This window comes from Pituophis catenifer, unplaced genomic scaffold (genome assembly GCF_029215685.1).
Source record: "Pituophis catenifer annectens isolate HBS135680 unplaced genomic scaffold, rPitCat1.0.hap2 SCAF_1, whole genome shotgun sequence".
Lineage (NCBI taxonomy): Eukaryota > Metazoa > Chordata > Lepidosauria > Squamata > Colubridae > Pituophis > Pituophis catenifer.
In genome coordinates this window covers 247876725-247899131 of record NW_027256881.1, presented here as the reverse complement: position 1 = coordinate 247899131, position 22407 = coordinate 247876725, and the positions used below count along the sequence as shown (strand labels likewise).

The 22407-nt window shown below is 38.6% G+C and overlaps 2 protein-coding genes across 6 annotated transcripts in view; both read right to left on the bottom strand.

The window, feature by feature from the left end:
* CD81 (CD81 molecule) overlaps positions 1–1345 on the bottom strand; it is a 73081-nt gene extending 71736 nt beyond the window's left edge. Inside the window, exon 1 of the mRNA XM_070933292.1 lies at positions 1086–1345. Within this exon, the coding sequence (XP_070789393.1) occupies positions 1086–1151 (66 nt within the window). The 5' untranslated portion in view covers positions 1152–1345. The remainder of the gene's footprint in view (positions 1–1085) is intronic.
* A 4050-nt stretch (positions 1346–5395) lies between these two features.
* TSPAN32 (tetraspanin 32) overlaps positions 5396–22407 on the bottom strand; it is a 42330-nt gene continuing 25318 nt past the window's right edge. For 2 of the 5 annotated variants that reach the window (XM_070957413.1, XM_070957419.1), the window contains 3 exons: positions 20137–20220; positions 16950–17089; positions 14982–15487 (listed from right to left, as the gene is read on the bottom strand). In XM_070957413.1, coding sequence (XP_070813514.1) covers positions 16979–17089; positions 20137–20220 — 195 coding nt within the window. In that variant the 3' untranslated portion in view covers positions 14982–15487; positions 16950–16978. Of the gene's footprint in view, positions 8455–9011; positions 9192–14981; positions 15488–16949; positions 17090–20136; positions 20221–22407 lie in introns of those variants that run through there. The other 3 variants (XM_070957414.1, XM_070957418.1, XM_070957415.1) reach the window with 3 other exon arrangements.

Genomic DNA, 22407 nt, shown 5'->3' with positions numbered 1-22407 from the left:
TGAAAGGCAGCCTAAAAAAATGCTGTAAGTCATCCATTTTAAACCAACATTCACATGAATATTCAGTTTGTTCTTTTAGACACGAACGTTCTTATTCCCAATCACTTCAGTTCTCAGGCCGATATATATGCAATAATTTCCATAATTCATTAAATAGAAAGAAGCAAAATCAATGCTAGATTTTTTTTTCTCGGACATGTTACTTCGAAAAAATAAATAAACGAAATTCCCTTAAACATAGCCACTTAGGTAGTGTTCCTAAACCACCCCCCAAAAATCTACGGGATACAAACTCCCTTAAAAAAAAAAAAACTGTTTAACAAACAGGAAACTCATGCTTTCCACTAATTTATAGAATGGAGTTGGCAAAAACTCCAAGGGACAAGAAGTCTCTTGGGAGATCCAAATCTGCTCCACGCAACAAAGCTCTCGCAAGAGTCTCTTATTACAAATCTGCATTCGATTGGGAGTTAGCACGAAGAATAAACATGAAAGTTGGCCAAGGAGAAGTTTCAAGACGCTACAAGTACATAGTTGCACGAAGCATCACTTGGCATCAAAGCCAAATGTGGCTTCTCTACTTTGTATGGGTTTAAAAAACAGGTTAAAGGGGAGACGTCAGAAAGAAAAGCGGGTTGTTGTTGTTGTTTTGCGAATCGGTGCCCGTTCGGCTTTTCCTGCTCTTCTACCCCATTGCTTTCGGGCAAACCCAGATCCTGAGGCTCTGCTGTCTCCCTCCACGCGACATCCCTTTTCGGTCGATGCAGCAGAGCGCTTTTGCGGGAGAAACGTGCCTTGCTGCCTGGATGTGGCGGCCATCCTTCCAACCCAGCGCCCGGGGGAAGGGGAGGGGAGGGGGTAAGGAAAATCGGGCGAAAAAGGCTCGCCCGGCCGGGCTTCCTCGTGCACCAGAAGACGCCAGCCTGGGCTCCTCTCGGAGCCCGCTTCTTTGTTTTGGTGAGGATAAAAAGCAACCAGCTCAGACGACATTAATCACGGAGAGATTTCCCCCGCACCACCCCCGTCGTCCCCCTATCCTCCAACCCGGGACGGAACAAGCGAAGGCCCGGGAAGACGCCACTCACCCAGAAGACAAAATTGAAGACAAACAGCAGGTATTTGATGCACTTGGTACAGCCTTCCACTCCCATCGCTGCGGCGAGGATTTGGCCTCTTGTTTTGGAAAGGAGGAGTTGCGCGTCTTGTAGCTGCGAGATCGGAGAGATATTTCTTTTTTTCTTCCCTTCAGGCACACAGACAACCAAGCCGCCCCTTCTCTTTTCCCGTTATTTCCCCTCCCTTGCTTGGGGTTGCAGACACCCTCCCTCTCTTGTCCCTGGTCCCTAGCCAACTAACTCCTCCCACTGGCTGTAGAAAGGCGAAGGGGGTGGAAAAAATCGCACTGCCTCCTAGAGGCCGTGGCTCCGGGTGCCACCGTCTCAACTGGGGTGAGTGAGTGGGTGGGTGGGGTGAAGCTTGAGGAGCGGGGGGCGGGGGGCTCAGTAAGAGGAGAGAAACCAGTCCGATGCGGCTTTGAGGGAAGTCAAACCGCACGGCTGGTTTTGTTTTGAAATGGAACCCACAATACATAACCAAGGAAAGCGTTCCCCTCACTCGCGTTCCCTTCCTCCGAAAGGAGGGAAACAGACTTGCTATCTGGTTATTGGTGGGTTTTTTTAAAAAAAAATCCTTGTAAAGGTTTTTCATTAATAAGGGATCTGCTGCCCGGCGTCCTGATGGTAGTATCAATGACGAAAAGGTTGCTAGAGGGGTGAACCAATCAAAAGGATTGATCGCTGATGCAATAAAATCATCTCTGATTGCTTCCAGTCTGTTATTTCACACAGAAAGCATCCTCTTCCATCTCGAAAAGCAGAACCCTTCAGGATTCAAGCAACAAGTTTGTGCGGGCAGAAATGCACCAAATATTTTCTGAGTCAGAAAATATTTTCCTTTATATATGTATATCTATCTAAGTCTCTTTCTCTCTCTCTCTCTAAATCAATCAATCTATCTATCTATCTATCTATCTATCTATCTATCTATCTATCTATCTATCTATCTATCTATCTATCTACACACACACACACACACACATATACACACAGTTAATATTGTAAATTAATATACTCTTAATACTAATAGAACTCTTCCTCCAGAAGAAAAACAAATGTTCCTAGACCAGTCTGCAAAGCTCCATTGCAAGATTGGGAACACTTCCCCAGCACTGCAAGGGATGGCATATACAGCAAGTGTGCCAAAAAAAGAAAGGGGAGAATTAAGGAGCTCAAATAAAACATGTTGAAGGGGACATATTACATTGTTAAGTCTGCCATAAAAATCAAAATGCCCCCCCCATCCACCCCGTGGTTGGACCATGATTGAACAGAGTGAAGAGCCTGTAGTACAGTGGACTAAAGCACTTATTAACAACTGCTGCTTGCAATTACTGCAAATTCAAATCTCACCAGGCTCAAGGTTGACTCAGCCTTCCATCTTTTCAAAGGTAGGTGAAATGAGGACCCAGATTGTGGGGGCAATAAGCTGACTTTGTATAAATATACAAAAGTATGAAGGCTATTGCTTAACGCACTGTAAGCCGTCCTGAGACTCTGGAGAAGGGCGGCATATAAATTAAAGCCAAATATATATATATATATAGGCCAAGGGTAGGGCATCTTGTGGTCAAATTTCTTTCCCAAGGATTTCTGAGATTTCTCAATTGCAAAGAAGAGATCTGAGCAAGCAATTGCTTAATTTCAAATTCCCGTGTAAGCAGCAAAAACAGAGGACCCGTGATGGCTTATGCTGAATTCAGACTGCTTTTTGGGCTGGGCTTGGTTTTACCCCCTTCTTTCTACAGCATGCAAACAGCAACTTCCTTTTCTGTGCAGGCACTTGACCTTTTATGACTCCCTAACTATGTAGCGAAGGTGGTTTATAAAAGAAGTCCTGGCCTAAATTTATCTGTTTCTGAAATCTTTTAAAAGTGAACAGCCTAGGACCCATAAACACAGCCTGCCCTGAGCTTAGAGTTGACTGTTGCTGCAGTTGCTGCCATTTTGAGCTGGGAGCTGCTGAAAAATACAGAATAAATAAATCCTCTAAAATAGACTTTGCATGGTTTAAACAAAACAAAAAAGTTCCAAATTCTCCTGATACTCAAAAGTTCCCATCTTGAAAAATGGTGGCACTGACCATTTACTCACCCATTTTGTCCATTGTCATGTGTGTATATATGCATTAAATGTGACCTTCAACCATCACAACTCTGCCACTTTTGAAAAATTATGAAATACCTTTGCCAGGAATGGGGAATAGAGAGGGAAGTATTGTCTTTATTAAAGAACAGAGGAAACAGAGAAAATAATGGATACCCTGGAATATGTGATTATTTTGTAAAGTTCTTGATGCGGGTGAAACTTCACTACTTCCAAATTCATGCCTCTGAACTTGCATAATTTAAAGCAAACTAGCACCTAGGTTAATGGGAAATGAATTGGGCTACTTCCAAAGCCCAGGATCTGGCTGTGCGATTGGTCAGGCTATTTGCAGAGCACTGTTGTTTTTGTTTTTGTTATTCTCTTATTTGTCTTCAGAAGGAAAAACAGATTGTCTCATTGTGTTCCGTGCCTGTTTTTTGCAGTTTGAAATGAGCACATATGAAAATGATCCCAAGCTGGCTTGAAACTATCTAGTGAGAGCATTGGGATTCAAAATTCAGTGGTTTGGAAGTGTCTAATCTTAAACAAAAAGTGAAAATAAGATCCTTTGCCTTTAATCTTGGATCTGGATTACCTTGTAATTTCTGTGCCTCTATAATATGACCATGGGCATGGCCATGGTGGGCATGGCCTAGTTGGCCTCCTACACCACGGTGGGGGCGGGGGCGTTTTTGCCCTCCCCGGGCTCCAAAGGTTTTCTCAAGCCTCCAGGAGGGCAAAAACGGCCTCTCCAGGCTCCAGAGGACCTCTGGAGGCCCAAAATGGGCCTCCAGAACTTCCGGTAGGCCCGTTTTTCAAGCCTCCCCGTGCACTTTGCACTTACCTACATCCAAAACAGGCTGCGTGGGGACTCCTAGGAGGGGCGGGGTGGACGGGGCCAACCAGGAATGGGATTTGGAGGTTCTCCGAACTGCACAGAATCTTAGCTAGAGGTTCTCCTGAACCTCTGTGAACCCCCAGCAGCCCATCCCGATCCAAAGGTTGGAGAAAACTGGGCTAAGACAAGGGTAAGAATCATGTAGCTCTCTAGAGGCTTTTGGGCCCCAGCTCACATCAGTTCTAAGTGGTTCTGCTAGACTCGAGCTTCTGAAACTTAACAATAGCTAAAGGAATACTGATTCAATATTTTCTGGCTTGAATCATTTCAAATTATATGAACTGCTCTTTACTTACCAGATTTTTAGAAGGAAAAAAAGTAATTTTAGAGATTTGAAATCTCTTCCCTTCCCAATATTATGGGTACATTTGCTTACCTGAGTGGATCACTGTTTAGGCTCCTCTACATTTTTTTCTTCCTGAATTAATTACATGTGTGAATCATGAAACAGGTTTCGTTTTATGATGACACAACTACATACAAGAATGAAGGTGTGAGACCAAAGTAAATTATTTTCACAAAATAATATTTTTGCTGAAAAAAAAATGAAACCACATTTTGATATTTTTGTCAATGGATTCCTGTTCACCTTTAATTTATTTTGTAGTGATAGTAACCCATGGCTTTTCAGTATAAAACATCAGGGTTGTAGGGTGAGAGGAAGGCTTAGATATGTGGAAAATCCTTGCACCTTTCTAAAGGAGCTCATACAAGGTCAGTCTCTTGTTGCAGGAAGTTGCAAGTAAGGAATTCATGATGAAGTGAAACAAAAACCTAGGGAATAACTAAACAAGACTTACTTATTTGGCTTGACAGATGACTACCTATGGAAAAATTTCCTACTCAGAATTATAGTGGGATCTTACACAGGGCATTTGGGAAAAGGCTGAACTAAGACATTCACTGAAAAGAGCATTATAGAGTTAACAGAATGTGTCATATGTTAATTATAGCTGGCAGCTCTTTAGAGTGGAAAAAATTATTCATGTCTGATTGACAAAACATTTCTGATGTGTGTTGTCTAGTCCACTGGGAACATTTATTTCCTTTTTGTGAAGTAAAAAGCGGACATAGAAGTTACATTTATTTGTCACACATAGTTCTGAATTTCTGAAGAATTTAGCCAATTTCCTACATACTTACTCATCTATTCTTTTAGATGAATACACTCAATGTTTATTCTTTGAGCTTATCCTTTCAAAATCAAGCAGTTTAAAATTTAATTGTTTTAATAGAATAGTCTTAAGTTTTCTCTCAAAATCTTTGGATTCTCTCAAATCTTAATTTTGGCAGGGATATGTTCTGTGACAAATAGGAGAAACACTGTTCTAGAATTTACTGTTTCTGTTGCCTTACTTTTTTTAAAACCAATTTAGGAATGTTTCCCATGTGTACAATATGGGTCAGTGTCAGACTTTATAGTTAAGAAGGATGAGCCAGATTTTTTATTTGTTTTTTATTTATTTATATTATTAAATGTATAGGTCATCTGAATCCAGTATGACATGTTTTATATAGGAATGATGGAGAACAAAGAGGATGGTTATATTAGAAGGTTCCTTACTGTCACAATCAACATGGGGAACTTTCCCAAAAAATGAGAATACCTACAAATAACAGCAAAAAAGTACGGGATAAAAAAAAGAGCACACAAAAATTAAATAAATTTCACATGGCTTTCTGAATATTTGAATTTAATGTAATGTGCTTGCCATTCTCATGGATTAACAAAATATAGGCTAAGAAAAGGAACTTCCTTGAAAGACTTTATCCTACATTTAACATTGTGCTGTACCTTATTAGCAATTAATGAGATAAAAAAAAATTTCTTCTTATACCTCTTGGTCATTTGATCTCTAGGCAGCATTCAGTAACATTGACCAATGTATCCTGCTGGACTGCCTATAAGGTTTGGGAGTTAAGGAGCACTTTTTTATGGTGATTCTCTCCTTTTGTGGGTTGTTCCAATTAAAGGTAATAAGGAAAGAACCATCAGGGATCTGCTTCAGTATTGGATGGCAGGACTTGGCTCTCTTTTGTCTATATGAAGCCATTGGGAAAGGCCACCTGTCAATCTGAGAGGAATTATTGGTATGCTGATAATACTGTTATAGATTGTCACCCAGGACAGAAATGCTGTTGAAGCTCTCGCCTTTTGCTAATGTTTGGAGGCTGGGAGGGACTAAATTGGACAAAACAAGCCTAAATTCAATCCAGAAAATTGGAGTTATTGGATATCCCAAATGCAGCTCTTCCTGGACTGAGAGGCCATGGTGACAGTGATTAATGCTCTCATCCTCATGTACTTTAGACTAGAACAATGTGATCTGTGTCGGACTACTTTTGAAGATGACTTAGACTTTGCAGTTGGAACAAAATGTGAAAATCAGGTTGCAAGGTACTATTAATTTTGCAATTGCAGCCTTTTGCCAATAGGCCTTAAGTCCAATTCAAATTTGGTTTAACCTATAAATTCCTTTAAGTTTTGGCTGTTAGGCATCTTAGGGATTGTCTCCCACAAATTGATTCTGCTTGTCCATTGCAAGTGTTTAGGGAGAGGACACTCAGGAGTCTGACTTAATATAATAATAATAATCCTACCAACAATAATAACAAATGATATTTGCCTGCAAGCAAGAACAACAGGACCACAAAATAGACAAGATAATAGAAAATGAAGAAGCTAAAGTGCTTTGGGGCTTTAGAATTCAAACAGATAAGCACCTGACACATGATACACAAATTTAATAACTACCAATAATCAAAACAAAAATGTCTGGATAGTGGACATTGCAATAGCTGGAGTTAGCAGAATAGAAGAGGAAGAACTGAAGATAATACAAAGATCTGCAATAGAAGTAGAAAGACTGTGGCAAAAGAAAGCAAAAGATAGATGTCTTGGGTGCAATCCTGAAATACGGTATTTGGAGCACCACTTGAACACCATTGGCATTTGCAAAATGTCCAGTTAGCTGCAAAAGGCAGCTTTATTTGGAACAACATATATCTTGTGACCATGGTTTTAACACTATCAAACAACAACTTCCACCTATCTCGCCTTGCAGAGGACTTGATAGATGGATAAAGAACCAAATTCAGTGTAAACATCTGACCAACTGTGTGGCCAACCATAATAATTTTATTTTTAAATTAAATGCATTTTTAAATTGTATTTATTTAACCATGACCTGGATGACTGAGAATCTCCACAGGCTTTTAGCTATACAATTTGGGATGAACATCCTTTGAATAGTGTGGGAGTAGGAAGGGATTTCCAGAGGAAAAAATTGCAGACTACAGGAACCAAGAGCACGACTCAGGTGACCCTGGGGACACTGATAAACTTCCAAGTGCTTCAAGGACCCTCTAAAAGGATGCAGATTACCAGATGTCTGCAAGGAATATAAATCCTTCCATTCCCCACCATCCTGTCAGAGCTGAAAAAGCTTCTTGGATGAGAAGCAAAACGTCTTCAAAGAAAAAAACAAAGTCCAATTGCCTCCTGAAAAAGTACCTTTGGGACAACCATGACCTGGTTGACTGAGAATCTCTACAGATTTTAGCTATTAAAATTTAAGTGTAATTTTATCTCTACACACACTCTCTAGCCCAAACCTTGGGGTGTGTGTGTGTGGGGGGGGGGAAATTCAACATCTCAGCTTTGATAAAGACTCCAAATATTTTGCATAGTTACCCAGTTACCATGGTTTTTCTCATCCCAATGTTTGCTATACCTCTCAGTTTAAATAACTCCTGTAAAAAAAAAAAATCAGTCTAGCTCCTCTATGCATATGATGAAGCGAATTGCTATTAATGAAAGTGCATACCTTTTAAAAACACGTGTTAACTGGAAACAGTGGTACCAGGCTTCTTTTGGTGTTTTGCTATCATAACATGGGTCTCCTCCAACTATTAGCTTTTGTGTAATTCTAAGAAATTCAGGTCTATTTTCAAGAACAGAAGGAGCAAATGCTAGATGGAGTTTCTCCTCATGATGCAGAACTAGACCAATCTTTTTTTCCCCTTGGTCTTGATTTAAGCCTGTAGTGTAAACATTTTGACATTTGAAAGATCAATTCTTTGGCCCCCAAACTACACAATCAAGCTCTAGATTACAAATGAACTCAATTTGTTATGATCGAAGGTTGGGAGGGCGGGGGGGGAGGGGGCGAAGGCCCAAGCATTTAGTCTGAGATTACTTAGGACACAATCCTTAGGCCTCTCCATTGCATGCCAATGCTGACAGGGATATTTTGGATTTCATCTCTGGGTTCTCATCTTGGAAAGAAGAATTTGGAACCTGATCCTCTTTCTCCTGTTCCCCACGGCCTCCACTGCTGGCTGCTTCTGTGTCTGAGGAGGAAAAAAGACAGATTCCAGATTTGTTTCTAGCTTTGCAAATTGTTTCCAGGCCTGAGTTTGGCTGTAGTTCTTGAAACTCTGCTTCAGTATAATAGAAGATTTCTGGCTGGATAGCTCAGGCTTCATTTTAAAGCATTCCATTAACATAGGAAGAACTCAGACCAAGCAAATGTTTTATATTTCTCCCTGATGAAGGCAGACACTGTTTATGTTAAATGGTTCTAGTGCTCCTCCCGTCAAACTTGTTCTAAACAAACAAGAGAAGTGAAGACACCCTCACTTTGAGTTCAACTCCTGGTGACTGTACCAATATATCCATACATATTATTCTTGTATTCTTGACCACAATTCAGAAATGATTTAGTATTGCCATCTTCTGAGATTGTTTAGTTTTGTTTTTGTTTTTACTTCTCAGTATAGTTTACAATCCTGGTATTCCTGGGAGGCCCCTGCACATACCATATTAAACAGACTCAATACTGCCTAGCTCCTAAACCCAGACGAAGTTAGCCACAGGCTGCCAGTTGCTGAGACCAAATAACAAACAAACAGCCTGTTACAGCAATGAGCTAAATATACTTCACAATCTGAATAGGACTCTGATTGACCATAACATATGGAATTGGTCGCTGTTCTTATTTATTTTTGTTTTTCGGTCAGGAAAGTATTTTAAAAGAATTCATTGTTTGGCTCCAAACTTCATCTTGGTTTCACAAAGCATCTTCTTCCTGCATTGGAAAATGAGGACACAATATCTAAGGTAAATGGATTGCATTAGAGTAGAGTTGCTCGGAAGCCAGTTTGGCATTCAAAGGGATGAATTTCTATTTCACTTTATCCTGCTCTATATAAAATGAAAACACCAGAACCAAACTGTGAGATGCTATTCACATAATTAAGAATAGAATGTCCTTTTGAAAATATATAACGAATGTCGAAGGCCTTACTGAGATCAGAATATTAATTTGGTTGGCTTTAACCCTTTGCCCACCCCCACCCCCACCCCATATTGGTTAGAGTTCTGATGTTTGCTGTTGACATAGGAAGAGAAACTTCCTTCCATAACAACAACTCTTGAGGTTTGCTGTTGACATAGGAAGAGAAACTTCCTTCCATAACAACAAGTGAGGGATCCATGGTGGTCTCTGGACTTGGTTGTTTTCTTGCAGACATTTCGTTACCCAATGAAACAAACAATGAATTGGATAATGAAACATCTGCAAGAAAACAATGAAGCTCAGAGAGCACCAAGGCACCCCCCATTTCAACCCTGAGCTACAAATATTCTCCTTTATTGATACCAACAAGTGCCATTTCTCCTGACCTGATTCTCTTCCTATATCCTGATTGGCATTGGATTCTACATACTTCTTATCTCTCTTTTAAAAATACAGTGAGCAATTATATGAATGACATGAATATTCAGCTCGAACAAAAATAGACAATTAAAAACAACACCATCCATTTCTGGTTCAGAATAGGCTAATATAAGGGTAGGCAGTTAGACAACCTAGTGTTCATGAGGATGAGTTTGTGTCAAAGTACCAAAAGTGGCAGCTGTATTTTCCAACATGCAAATGCGCAAAACAATTCTCAGTTGCAAAACAATTCTTTCCAGTGTTGGGACAATCAACTTCACATCCTGTACTGCTGGAAATCAACTTGTATGCCAACATCCTATTCTGAAATTGATGTCAAATGGGATTATGGTAGTGCTTCCTTTTGCCCATTTCTTTCAAGGATGAGGAGACTGTTCAGAATATATACAGTATATCCTGATTTTTCCAACAATTGGTGAATTACCCACCCTGAGCATTAGTATGAGTGGTACAGTCAGGAGAATTTGAAGGGATATAGGATCCCATTCGTGTTTTTTTTTCTAATGCTCAATAATTTAATAGATATAGTAGGAGATGGGGTGGAAAGGGGGAAACCAAGGTCAGGATCTAGGAAAATATTTCCATCTGAACTAAATTGGGTTACTTGTCAGTTTAACACCGGTTTTTTTTTTTTTTGTCTTTTATGTCCCTGTCAGAACCACTCCTAGCTATCCATATGTCTTCTCAGTGTGAGAAGATTTACTCCCTAGTACCCATTAAACAACCTGACAACTTTTATTGATGCTGTTGGCATCCATAAAGGAGGGGAAGCAAAGCCTTTTAATTTAATTTTCCTTGAAACAGGCAAAAGTTGTACATCCTGCCGCCTGCCTGTTGTGACTGCAGTGACAGCCAAGAGCCTTTTTCGAAGGTTTGTTTAACTCTTTCCTGGTTGTAACTCTGCATAGAAGAATAAGTGGCTGCAACTATTGGGATGTAGCCAGTGAGTGGGGGAGGTGGATTTTGGGGAAATTCCCCTGAAATTCCTTGTATCTGAAGCATAGCCGACTGGAGGAGGGGAGAAATCACCAATAACCAGCTTTTGCCTTGGACTCTACTGCAGCAAAGAGGAAAAGGTCTGCTTTTAACAGAGGAGCAGACACAACCCATTGAAAACTATAGTAGTGAAAGACTGGAACCAGTTGTATAAAGTAAACACCTCTTAGACTGTTCCTTTTCACGACTCCTGGTCTTTTTCTTCCTGTGCAAAAATATGCGGAACACTGTTTTTATTTTGACCTTGCTTAAAAAGAAACTTTGTTCACTAAAGCTGTTTAGTGAACAAAAAGATGATTTCTGCTTGAATGCAATTGTTAATTTTCATTCTAGAGATAGAGATTGCTTTTATACAGAGTAGCAGAAAGGACATAGCTTTTTTTTTTTTTGGCCTAATTTAGTTTTGAATTAATAATGTAACTCCCATCACTTGTTTCATTCAGCTGCAAATCAAACTGCTCACTTGTTTTCATAACTTCAGCCATTTGTTATGTAATATCTTTTGATATATCATGAATATATGTATGAAGAGTGTCACTTGACATTAGTATCTATTCACTTTGCTTGCAAGATCACCCCCACAAGTCATGTCTACCTTGTCTCTATCTCCTGATTTCAGCAGGTCCTCATCAATAGCATATCATTTGTTTTGCTTTACAGTCTGTCAAGCAACACGACAAAAACGAAGATTAGGTTGCTGCACAGGATACAGAGTACAGCTTTATTGGCTGGAGTGTCCAATCTCTGTTGTTGAAACTGTTCTTCCCTTTCAAAGTTTCCCTATTCATTGCCAGCAAAAGTGCTTGTTTAATTTTAAGTTGCTCTTTAGCTTACTCCACTTTAGAAATTCATTAATTAGAACTTCAACACAGATCAAATACATGTGAGAAAAGTGAAACTTATCTCTATAAAAATCTTCTTTATACTCATGTAAGGATTTGCCTATAGATGGGTTATGGGAAGAAGAGATATTTGCTTGTAAGTTTATAAGGGGTGAAGAGTTTTCAAATTTGTTAAGAAGTAAAAGTCATTTTTGGAAGTCATTACTTTCATTTTTATCTTTTTCTTTATCATACTTCTTTTTCTTTCCTTGGACTTTATTTTTTCATTCTATTCCCCCACCCTGAATTTAGTGTATTTGCTTTTACTGTTAAATTCTTTAGTAGCAAATAAATCAAAGTATTTAATGAAAATTATGAAAAGTTCTACTATTTTTATTTATTTAGCATGACCAAAGTTGTCTCAGTACTAAATTCCAGCATGAAACTTGACTGAAAGTGGTTTAGATAATCCATATCCTCTAGATATGCATTATCAGCTGCAGACCAAACTTTTCAGCAACCTATACTAGAAAAGGATTGGAATAATTGATAGTTATCAAAGGCCATTGGGTCCAGAGATGGCCTCTTTAGGAGGCACCACTGCTTCTTTCAAGATTGAGGGCACCACCCAACCATCAATGAACCTGATGTTGTAGCACAGACTCCTTCTTGGCTACTTGATAGCATGACTCCTCAGGAGTCACTGGCTCAAACACATCCCGGATCACACCAGACCATGCCCCAGGCAACTCAGCCTATGCTGCCCAATCAGAGTCCAAGGTGGAACAAATCTGACTGACTTTATCTGCCAGACAGACTGAATAATCATCACAATGGCCCAGCAGATTTTTTGGGGGTAGGGTGGGGTCTCCTTACCCAATAGGGACTGGTTCACCCTAAATAGGAGTGCTGTAGGGAATGCAGTAAGGGTAAGGAAACATTTACAGTTTGCTGCCTTATTGCCATGAATTAATCTCTAATATGAGATCCAGTTTGGTGTAGTTTCTATGTGTAGGCTGAGCCTAACGCATCAGGCTAGAAACTGGGAGACCATGAGTTCTAGTCCTGTCTTAGGTACAAAACCAGTCACTTTGTCTCAAGGAAGAAGACAATGGCAAACCTCCTCTGAAAAACCTTGACAAGAAAACTGCAGGGATTGGTTCATGTCCAAGAAGTGGATGTGGTTGCAGGGGTGAAATCCAGCTGGTTCTGACAGGTTCTGGAGAACCGTTAGTGGAAATTTTGAGTAGTTCGGAGAACCGGCAAATGCCACCTCTGGCAGGCCCCAGAGTGGGGTGGGAATGGAGATTTTGCAGTATCCTTCCCCTGCCACGCCCACCAAGCCACGCCCACCAAACCACACCAGGCCCACCAAGTCACACCCACAGAACCGGAGGTAAATAAATTTGAATTTCACCACTGCGTGGTTGGCGGGATGGAAGTAAAAAAACAAAGCATCCCAATAGAGCAGGGGTCTCCAACCTTGGCAACTTTAAGACTTGTGGACTTCAACTCCCAGAGTTCCTCAGCCAGCAAAGCTGCTGGCTGAGGATCTCTGGGAATTGAAGTCCACAAGTCTTAAAGTTGCCAAGGTTGGAGATCCCTGCAATAGAGACTCTTCCCCATGTCTAGTCAGACTCAGTGTGGCTGATACAGTCAGAGACCAAGAAATGGTTAGTATCGGAAGTATATAAAACAGATTAATCAAAGAGTGTGAATGTTGTTAAAAATGAAAGAGATGAAATCCTTGTCTCAATTGCCATGGTGACCCAAGGACTACTGTTGCACTCTTCTAATATATGGGTAGGGAGAATGCACACAAAAACTATAGGAGATTTCGTTTTTTAACTGGCTGTTAAATGTGACAGAATTGTTGGTAGAATTTTGACTGAAATAATATGAAAAGGGACAATGAGCAACATTTGGGGAGTATCAGACAGAAGGTTTTCAAAACAGATTTTTGCTTTCCAGCAGATTAAGTGAGAAATATATAAAAGTTTATTATATAATAGGTTTAAAGAAGCGATTTAATAAAGTGAATAGACTTGAATTATATAGTATTTTTCAAGAGCAAGAAATTGAAGTGTGATGAATTGATGAACTGATGAATGCTTCCATTATGTAGTGCTTGAATAACAAAACATAAATTGAATTATTTGAGATGGTCCAATATTAAGCAGACAATAAGTCAAGTACTGTGTGTTCTCCTTGATGATTTAATATATTTATGGATAAATTTATGTGGAATGCTTGTGGTAGCCACAGAGTAGTATTTGTGGGGATGTGAACGTAGGTGTACTATAATATGCAGTTGATACTGTATTGTTAGCTGAGAACTCAATTTCCAGTGAAAATTCAATAAATTATATAATGCAATGTGAAATATGAATCTAAAAATTAAGATATCAAAGACCGCTAGGTAAATTTGGCAGAGAAAAGGGAGTGACAAGTGAAGAAAAACTAAAGCAAATAGATGAGTTTATTTATCTTAGTTGGGTTCTTGGCTGATTATGGAAACACTTTTAAAAGCCATATGTAGATTAAATACCGTAATAGTTTTATGCAGGAGTTCTCATTTTTTGTAATAGCAAGATATTCCAAAATGATAAATGAACTTGCATGCCCACAAATTGTTGATAAAATGAATGACATCATTTGGGTTAAGGATTTCAGGAAACCATCACACTACTTCCTCTAAGATGCAGAACTTTCATTGTACTTTCTTGATTTAGCTTAACATTACCAGTTGATTAGTCATTAATTTTACTAACACCTTCCTCTGAAATCTATAGGATGGAGATATACTGTTATATGCTACATCAGAAATCACTATTATCAATAATAGCTCTTAACAATATTGGCTAGATCCAATATTTTAACTATCTCTCAAAACTCATGCTGGGCTTTGCTATGTAAGCAGGGGAGAAATTCAGCAGGTTCTGACAGTTTCTGGAGAACCGGTAGCGGAAATTTTGAGTAGTTCAGAGAACTGGCAAATACCACCTCTCGCTGGCCCAGAGTGGGGTGGGAATGGGGATTTTGCAGTATCCTTCCCCTGCCATGCCCACCAAGCCACATCATGCCCACCAAGCCACGCCCACAACTGATAGTAAAAAAAATTGAATTCCACCACTGTATGTAAGTCTGATATGTGCTTGCATTGGCAAGGCAGGAGTACATGTTGATGAGGGGTCCTAGGTGATCTCTGAGTTTGGTTGTTTTCTTGCAAATATTTCATTACCCTCACTAATGATGTTACCTAGTTTGGATAATGAAACATTTGCAAGAAAACAACCAAGCTCAGAGAGCACCACGGACCCCTCATTTCAACCCTGAGCTACAAATAATTCTCTTTTATTGGGACATTTTTATAATGCTCTCACTTTGCCTGGGCAAGTCTAATTAGCTTAAAAATTCTATGACTCCCCCTCCCCTTTTAAAACTGATGGACTCCTGGTATAATACTATGTGTGATTTTGACTAGAATTGTAGGAATCTCCAAACTTTTGGGTACATTATTAGAAAACAGTTGGCTGCTTGGATTTTTTTTTCAGCATTTATTCATATGTTGACTTTTTGTAAGCATCTGTATCATGAACTGATAGGGCTGAGCACTACTTTGGATGGGGAAAAGATACTTTTGCAGCACATGGAGAACTTCATGGCCCCTGTTGGCAGTCCCTTGAAGCAACTATATCTTCCTAGGATTGCATGAGTACCTTCCAGGGCTGCAGCATAGTTCTGGAAAAGATACATTTGATGAAGCAGTTGCTGATGGATGCTCTGTGAATGCCCATGCATCACCAAAGTACTTTCTTCTCTGTGAATCTAAAGGGACACAGCACTACCGTATCAATTGACCAAGTTACAAATGACAAGTGTAATATTTTTCATGACACCTATTAAAGAAAACTTCATAGAAAAATTATGGAGTGTGCGGAAATGGATAAGTTTACGAAGGAGAGACAAGAAAAAGAGGAAACAGAATATTACCTAGTCTGGGAGAGATGGTATAAATGGTTGGAGGAAAAGGGAAAAAAGGACAAGGAAAGACCAAATAACAGTTGAATTAGGTGGAGAAATATAGGAACAGATGGGAAGAAATAAAAATTGTGGAAAGCCAATTGTGTACACGTTTATGTCAAATATAAATAAAACAATTATAATAATATAATACATTATAATGGTATATATATGATATATTAGAAATATATGTATAAAAGATATACTAAAATAAGAGAGAGAAAATGTATAAGTATGGATTACCGACGCGAAACTGTTGAAAAGAAGAAATTGTTAATATCTCTTTTTGTTTTTATCTAACAGGTTTTCACTTCCTATAGAAAGTTAAGAATTTAAGTTATCGTACTGAAACTGCTCAATCAATACTTGTCTTGGAAGAAAAGACTGTGATTGTTTTTCATTGCCTTCACTAAACACAGAGCAAAGCTGAATGCATGGGAAGTCACACTCGATTCCATAAATTTCTTTTAACAGTCCATCTTAAATAACTATGAACTTTAGTTGATTGGAATGAAATCCAGTGATGATGAAACAAACCAAAACTCAATTTCTGTCATAGAAGCAAGACGGATGTTTACATTAGAAAGATATTGTAAGTTATCTCCAGAGGTTTATTTAAATCAAGAAATTATATAAAAGTGTCAGTAGCAGGGGTGAAATCCAGCAGGTTCTAACAGGTCTGGAGAACCTGTAGTGGAAATTTTGAGTAGTTCAGAGAACCAGCAAATACCATCTCTGTCTGGCCCCAGAGTTGGGTGGGAATGGAGATTTTGCAATATCCTTCCCCTGCCATGCCCACCAGAACCGGTAGAGAAAAATTTTGAATTTCACCCCTGGTTAGTAAGGTTTAAATTCAGGTATTGCAGCAGAACTGACTATGCTGAAAATCGAATGGACAAAAAAAATAAAATAAAAGCAGAGCATTTTCTCTCATTCATTCGGCAGAATTTTGAGAGATGTTTGCTAGTTAATGAGTTCAGAGTAGTTCTGTTTTGACTTGCTATTTTGGGGGCCCCAAATGATGGCTTTCAGTTGCCGAGTATGCTTGTGGTTGAACAATCCTTGCTGCTGGGTTTATGTCATGCCTTTGTGTTTACAGTCAATACTGTGTGCTTCTGAGGTCCTGGCTGAGCACCATTTTAAGGAGTCTATCAACAAATAGTGCAGGCTTCTTACTTCCCTATTTGCTCAGCTATATTTGGAACAGGTCATTTGTGGGGAGAAAACAAGTGACAAGGAGAATAAGCTTCACACATTGTTCACTCACATCTATGGAAAGTCGTCCTTCTGGGCAGGTCAGAAGCCAGTTTCAGATAGCTTTGCCAGGACATATTTGCCCTTCCGATCCAAATTGTTCTTACAATGGATAGAGTACCAAAGGAACGAAGTTAATACCATCCCATAAATCTAGACAAAATAAATAAATGAAAAGGAAACAAACATTTGAAAATATATAGGTTAAATAGAACATTTCTGCACCGCTCTTCCAAGCTATGAGAACAGCAGCAACAAAATGCAATTACAACAAAACCAACTAGGTTTTGAACTAGGAATAGAGTACTTTTTTAGAGCGAGGTCCAGGGGTAAAATTTAGCCGGTTCTATCTGGCTTGGGCGAACTGGTAGCGGTGGCTGCGGGAGGCTCCGCCCGGATGTCATGATGCCATTTTTTTGCGACATTTTAAGCCTCTGCACATGCGCAGAAGGCTTTGTGCATGTGTGGACGATGGCGCGAGCTAAACGAGTGCACGTGCAGCATACACACATTTGCGAACCGGTAGGGAAAGTAAGTGAATTTCACCCCTGCTGAGGTTCATATTTTCTCATGGATAATTTGTTGGAGGATGCATATCAAAGCCTCAAGCGGGTATCACCCACCACATCCATACCACACACAACATCTATTCATGCATCCTTCTCCATGCACAGTGCATTTTATTTCCTTTTCTTCCTCAATATATAAAAATGCTCGATGTAAGGCCGAACAAAATGGATTGGGCTTGAAATGACTGAGAAAACAAAAGTCTTTCAGAAAAATAAACTAAAAGATCATTTTCACTTCTTCCAGGACAAGTCTCTGTAGTCCTGGAATGCATGACCAAAAAATTCTTCTCATCTAAGCAATTGGTGAACCAACTACTGCTATTCAAACCAGCTTCAAATTGGCCGAGAGAATAACACCTGCTGACTAGATCTCAGCTGGAGAGGCCATTCCAGTGGGTAGTCGTTATGAATAGAAAAAAAATGATGATCAATAAGTTGACATTGCATACCATTAGCAGAAAGGAGTGACTTGCAAAGCCTTGTTATGCCCTCAATAATTCCACGAAAGATGGAAAGATTAATGCAAGGATGGAGGCAAATGTTCTTTCCAAAGTAGAGGATCAATACTTTATGTTCTTAAAACATAATTAGGAAATGTTGTAATCTTTCATCTTAATTCTTACACTGCTATCCCTTCTTTCTCCTCAAAGCAATTTCCCAGAAATCCATTTCTTTTATACCCTAATGCAGCTACCAGCAATTAAAGAAACCAATAATAAAATGCAATAAAAGTCTAAAAGAGAAGGGAGCAACAAAACAGGACAAAGCAGATGCAGATGATGCAATTATGTGCATATGTGCACTTTCTGTCATTATATTAATCCTAAATTAGCCGCAAAATAGAATATGTGACACAAAGACTTTAATCATGATTTGGAAGGGGGAAAAAAAGCAAGGCACCAAGTACAGTGGAGTTTATCTTAAGAAACTGTAGCGGGAAACAGATTTACCTGACCTCGGTGCCAAAATTCAAGTAGATTTTTTTAAAAAATTGCTCATTAATTCATTTCTAATTATATAATTACAAGGCCTGATCTTCTCTTGACATTCAAGCTGGGAAAGAAATATCTATATCAGACTGAAAATTAGAAAGGAACTAGACCCCAATATATTAGGGAGAGATATGATACAGTGTATGCATACAATATTGTCATATAAGATTTGCAGTCTAATCCAATACAAATCTAATTCAGATCCCACTGAATTTACTGAAGTTTCATTTTGCACACAGGTGCATGGAGTGCAATGCTTCTCAGCTGATTGATTAAATTAATCCATTAGAAGAACTTCTTGATCATTTAATATGCCATATTTAGTTACTGGACAGCCTAATGTTGATTTTAGTTCATTAACTTAAAAGAAACTATTGATAATTAGAGAAAAGGTGTTTGCACACCCTTACATGTGCAGAAAATAATGCAAGTTTTAAAATGTTGATTCATACTTGTGTATATAAAAAATAAACAAATATTATTTTATAAAAGAAAAATGTTTACTTCTATGCAAATTTATGCAGGTCTGATTATGCAGATTTGTATTTATAAATGCAGTGGAGTAAAAAATGGACCATTAGAAAACAAAGAGTTATATTTCTCTGTGAAAAAAATTAAAATCATCTAAAATCATGGCTGAATGATACTTTTATTAGTAACTTAGTTACTATAAGCTAATACTATGGAGTTCTAATTGATCATTAATTGGCTGGGTTCACACTTCTCATTAAGCGATAAACCTTGGTTCACAAGGCAGACTTCTGGGCTAAATTTAGTGCTAAGCCAAAATTAAATAAATCACATTTTGGTTTAAAATGATGGTGTAGATCTTAATTTGAAGCCTCTGAAAGATCAGAGAGCACCAATGTGGAAACACTTCTGCTAAATCTAGGATAGGGATTCACTGATAGGGTTCAGAGAAGGTTAATCTAGAAATGTTTTAAGATAGACTGTATTTACTAGTATAATTTCTTCAGAATAATATAGCTGGAATTTCTTCTTTTCAGAAAGAAAAGCTGTAATGGCTAATAACCATGACAACCAAAATTATTTCTCCTTACTTTCTGGTTTGGATAAGAAGAGCAAAGACTAGTTGAAGAACAGGCACATATTTGTAACTCAGGACTGAAATGAGAGGTCCTTGGCATTCTCTGAGCTTGCTTGTTTTCTTGCAGATGTTTCATTATCCTAACTAAGTACCTAGTTAGGATAATGAAATGTCTGCAGGAAAAACAAGCAAGGTCAGAGAGTGCCAAGAACAGCCACATTCCCGCACCAGAAATTATGTTGGATTGGACTAATCCAAGAACAATTCAGAGCATATTGAGTCATTTATGGGGCTCTGGATTTGACCCTCAATGAGGATTTATTTATTTGATTGGTGTGCTGTCCATCTTATCCAGAGGTAATCTTGGCGTCTTACATGGCCATAGAGAACAAATCTGAGTTCCAAACAAATAATTTAGCTCTCCCAGTTCTTTTGGTTTAACCAAAACTTAAATTTTACTCAGCAAAATGCAACTTTATGCAGAACTTTAGTTGCAATGCTGCCTCAATTGGAGGCACACAGAGAGAGAAAGAGGTAGAGAGAGAGAGGGGGGAGGGCAGGAGAGGGAGATACTGGAACACAAAGAGTTACCATGAAGAAAATTGTGATGGTCATCAGTATAGAGACAATGTCCATATGTTTTTTCAGGAAGTGTTTGATTTCTTGGAGACAATCCTGCAGTTTGAAAAAAATAGACTTAATATCCACTCACATAAGAGTAAACTCTTATTGAAACACATTGGAATTTACAGTTCTATCAGCCTTCATTGATAGGTTTCAACTCTACGTTATATTCCCTACTTATATTCTTAGTCACATTCTTGTTAATTAGGATTCAAGTTATCCCCCCCCCCCCCAAGCTTTATTGCTACTCTGTGGAGTGGAAAGAAAGATATTTTTGTCTGGATAGTGAGGTTGTTTGAAGGTAGGCTTTTCACTCCATTTCATGCACTATGATGCTCATTTCAATTCTGATCTATGCTGAAATTAAGGTAGAAGTTAGATTTTATTGTAAGCTTAACATTTAGCATGATGTGTTGCCTGTCTGTTACAAATTGGAAATTATTTTCTTAAGTGGAACTCCACTTAAAATTAAATTGAAAGATTTAGGAAAGGAAGTTAATAAAAGCAATTGCCAGGCCCAGAGATTTGGCTAGTTGAAAACCTATCAAATAAAATAAATTTAAAAAAGAAATAGGGAGCAGCAGAGATAACAGATTAGCAGACTCTAACCAAAAACATTTTCATTTATTTTTTGAAAACAAACATTTGGAAGAGGCTATCACTGAGGTCTGTAATGTTCATATTATTATATCTGTATTGTTGGCTACACTTGCATTTTAAATTCCACAATTTAGAATACAAATGATCTTCAGAATAAAAATGAAGTTTCACTTAATTTAGGTGAAAGATGCTGTGCAGTTATAAGTATTTTTGCATTATCTCAAATGCCTTCCTGTACTAGAAAGGCCTGTAAAGTAATCCAGAATTAATCATGATGCCATCTTACTATAGTTTGGGTTTTCTGTCTCTGTTCCATGCAAGGAAGCTAACAACCAAATAAAGCCAGGTTATATAGTTTGCTATGCTGAACACCTTAACAGGAAGAGGGTAAAACAGGAAGTGCAATTTAATGACTTTTGCAATGGCTAATCATTAACTATGATACTGTATCTCATTCTGGTTTACAGGATATTATTATTAGTCTTATTATTAAATTAATTTGCTGCCCAATCTCATGGTGATTCTGAGCGGCTCAGACACATCATAACCTGGAGCTAAGAGTGTACAATGTACATCTCTTTTTCATGAACAAATCAGCATGTTTCATTTTTGGGCTACAATTATCCATAAGTAGAAAGTAGATATAACAAGAAATGGTAGCATGTTCAGATCCAGCAATAGGAGAAACCAAAACAAAAGGCAGGCATCTAGTTTCAGGGAGTGAAACTTCTAGCATATTCTTCCCACAAATCTCCTTCTCTTCAGAAGAGAAGAACAAATAAATGTTCCTTCAAAAAGCTTTTTCAGTACAATCTCTCTCTGGCTCAACCACTGAGTTTTATGGAGGATCCAGATGCCCTCATAATTCATTTGTAATGGCCCTGTGTTTTCTCACTGCTGCATCTTTTTAATTAACTGCTGCAAGAGCAGATCACTTACTTTGGATTGCAGAGTCATTTTGTGTTTTGCAAAGCAAGTTCTTTCTTCTCTCCCAGGGCTTCTCTAAGCTCACAAAACAGGAAGAGATTCTACAGAGTACAATGTCCTTATTCTCTGACTAAATAGTAAGGTCTGGAAGTAAGACAGCAAATTACTGGGATTTGATTGAATTTTATTCACATTTTAAATAAAATGTCAGTGTGAACACTGGAACAGACTACTTTTGTTTTAATCGAGACAAAACTGACATACTTTACATTTCGTTCATTTCAGCTGTTCCTTTCCAGTAGGATTAATAAACAAACCAAGGTTTGTTTCCCATAAGCCTTCTCAAAAGACAGTAAAACAAGTTGATAATTCAGCCTCTAACAACGATAATGTATAATCAACTTTCCTACCATGGTATCATGAAAGCAATAATTTTAAGTCCTGTACTCTAGGGCTGCAAGATGATTTGCACACCCAAGCATTATGTGCTTCAAAAGTGGCATGAATGCCAGTTTTTCTATAGTGCTCTTCACAGGTCTACTATATTTTTTGGAACTATGCTTCACCCTACAGAGAAAGCTCAATGCCACGATGAAAGTGACAATCTTTATCACTGTATTCTAACCTCATGAGAGCTGCTCAGAATCCTGCTTAATAGCAGAACATGGGACAAAGACTGGGGTGGGGGGGAATTCTGATGTTACTCCCATA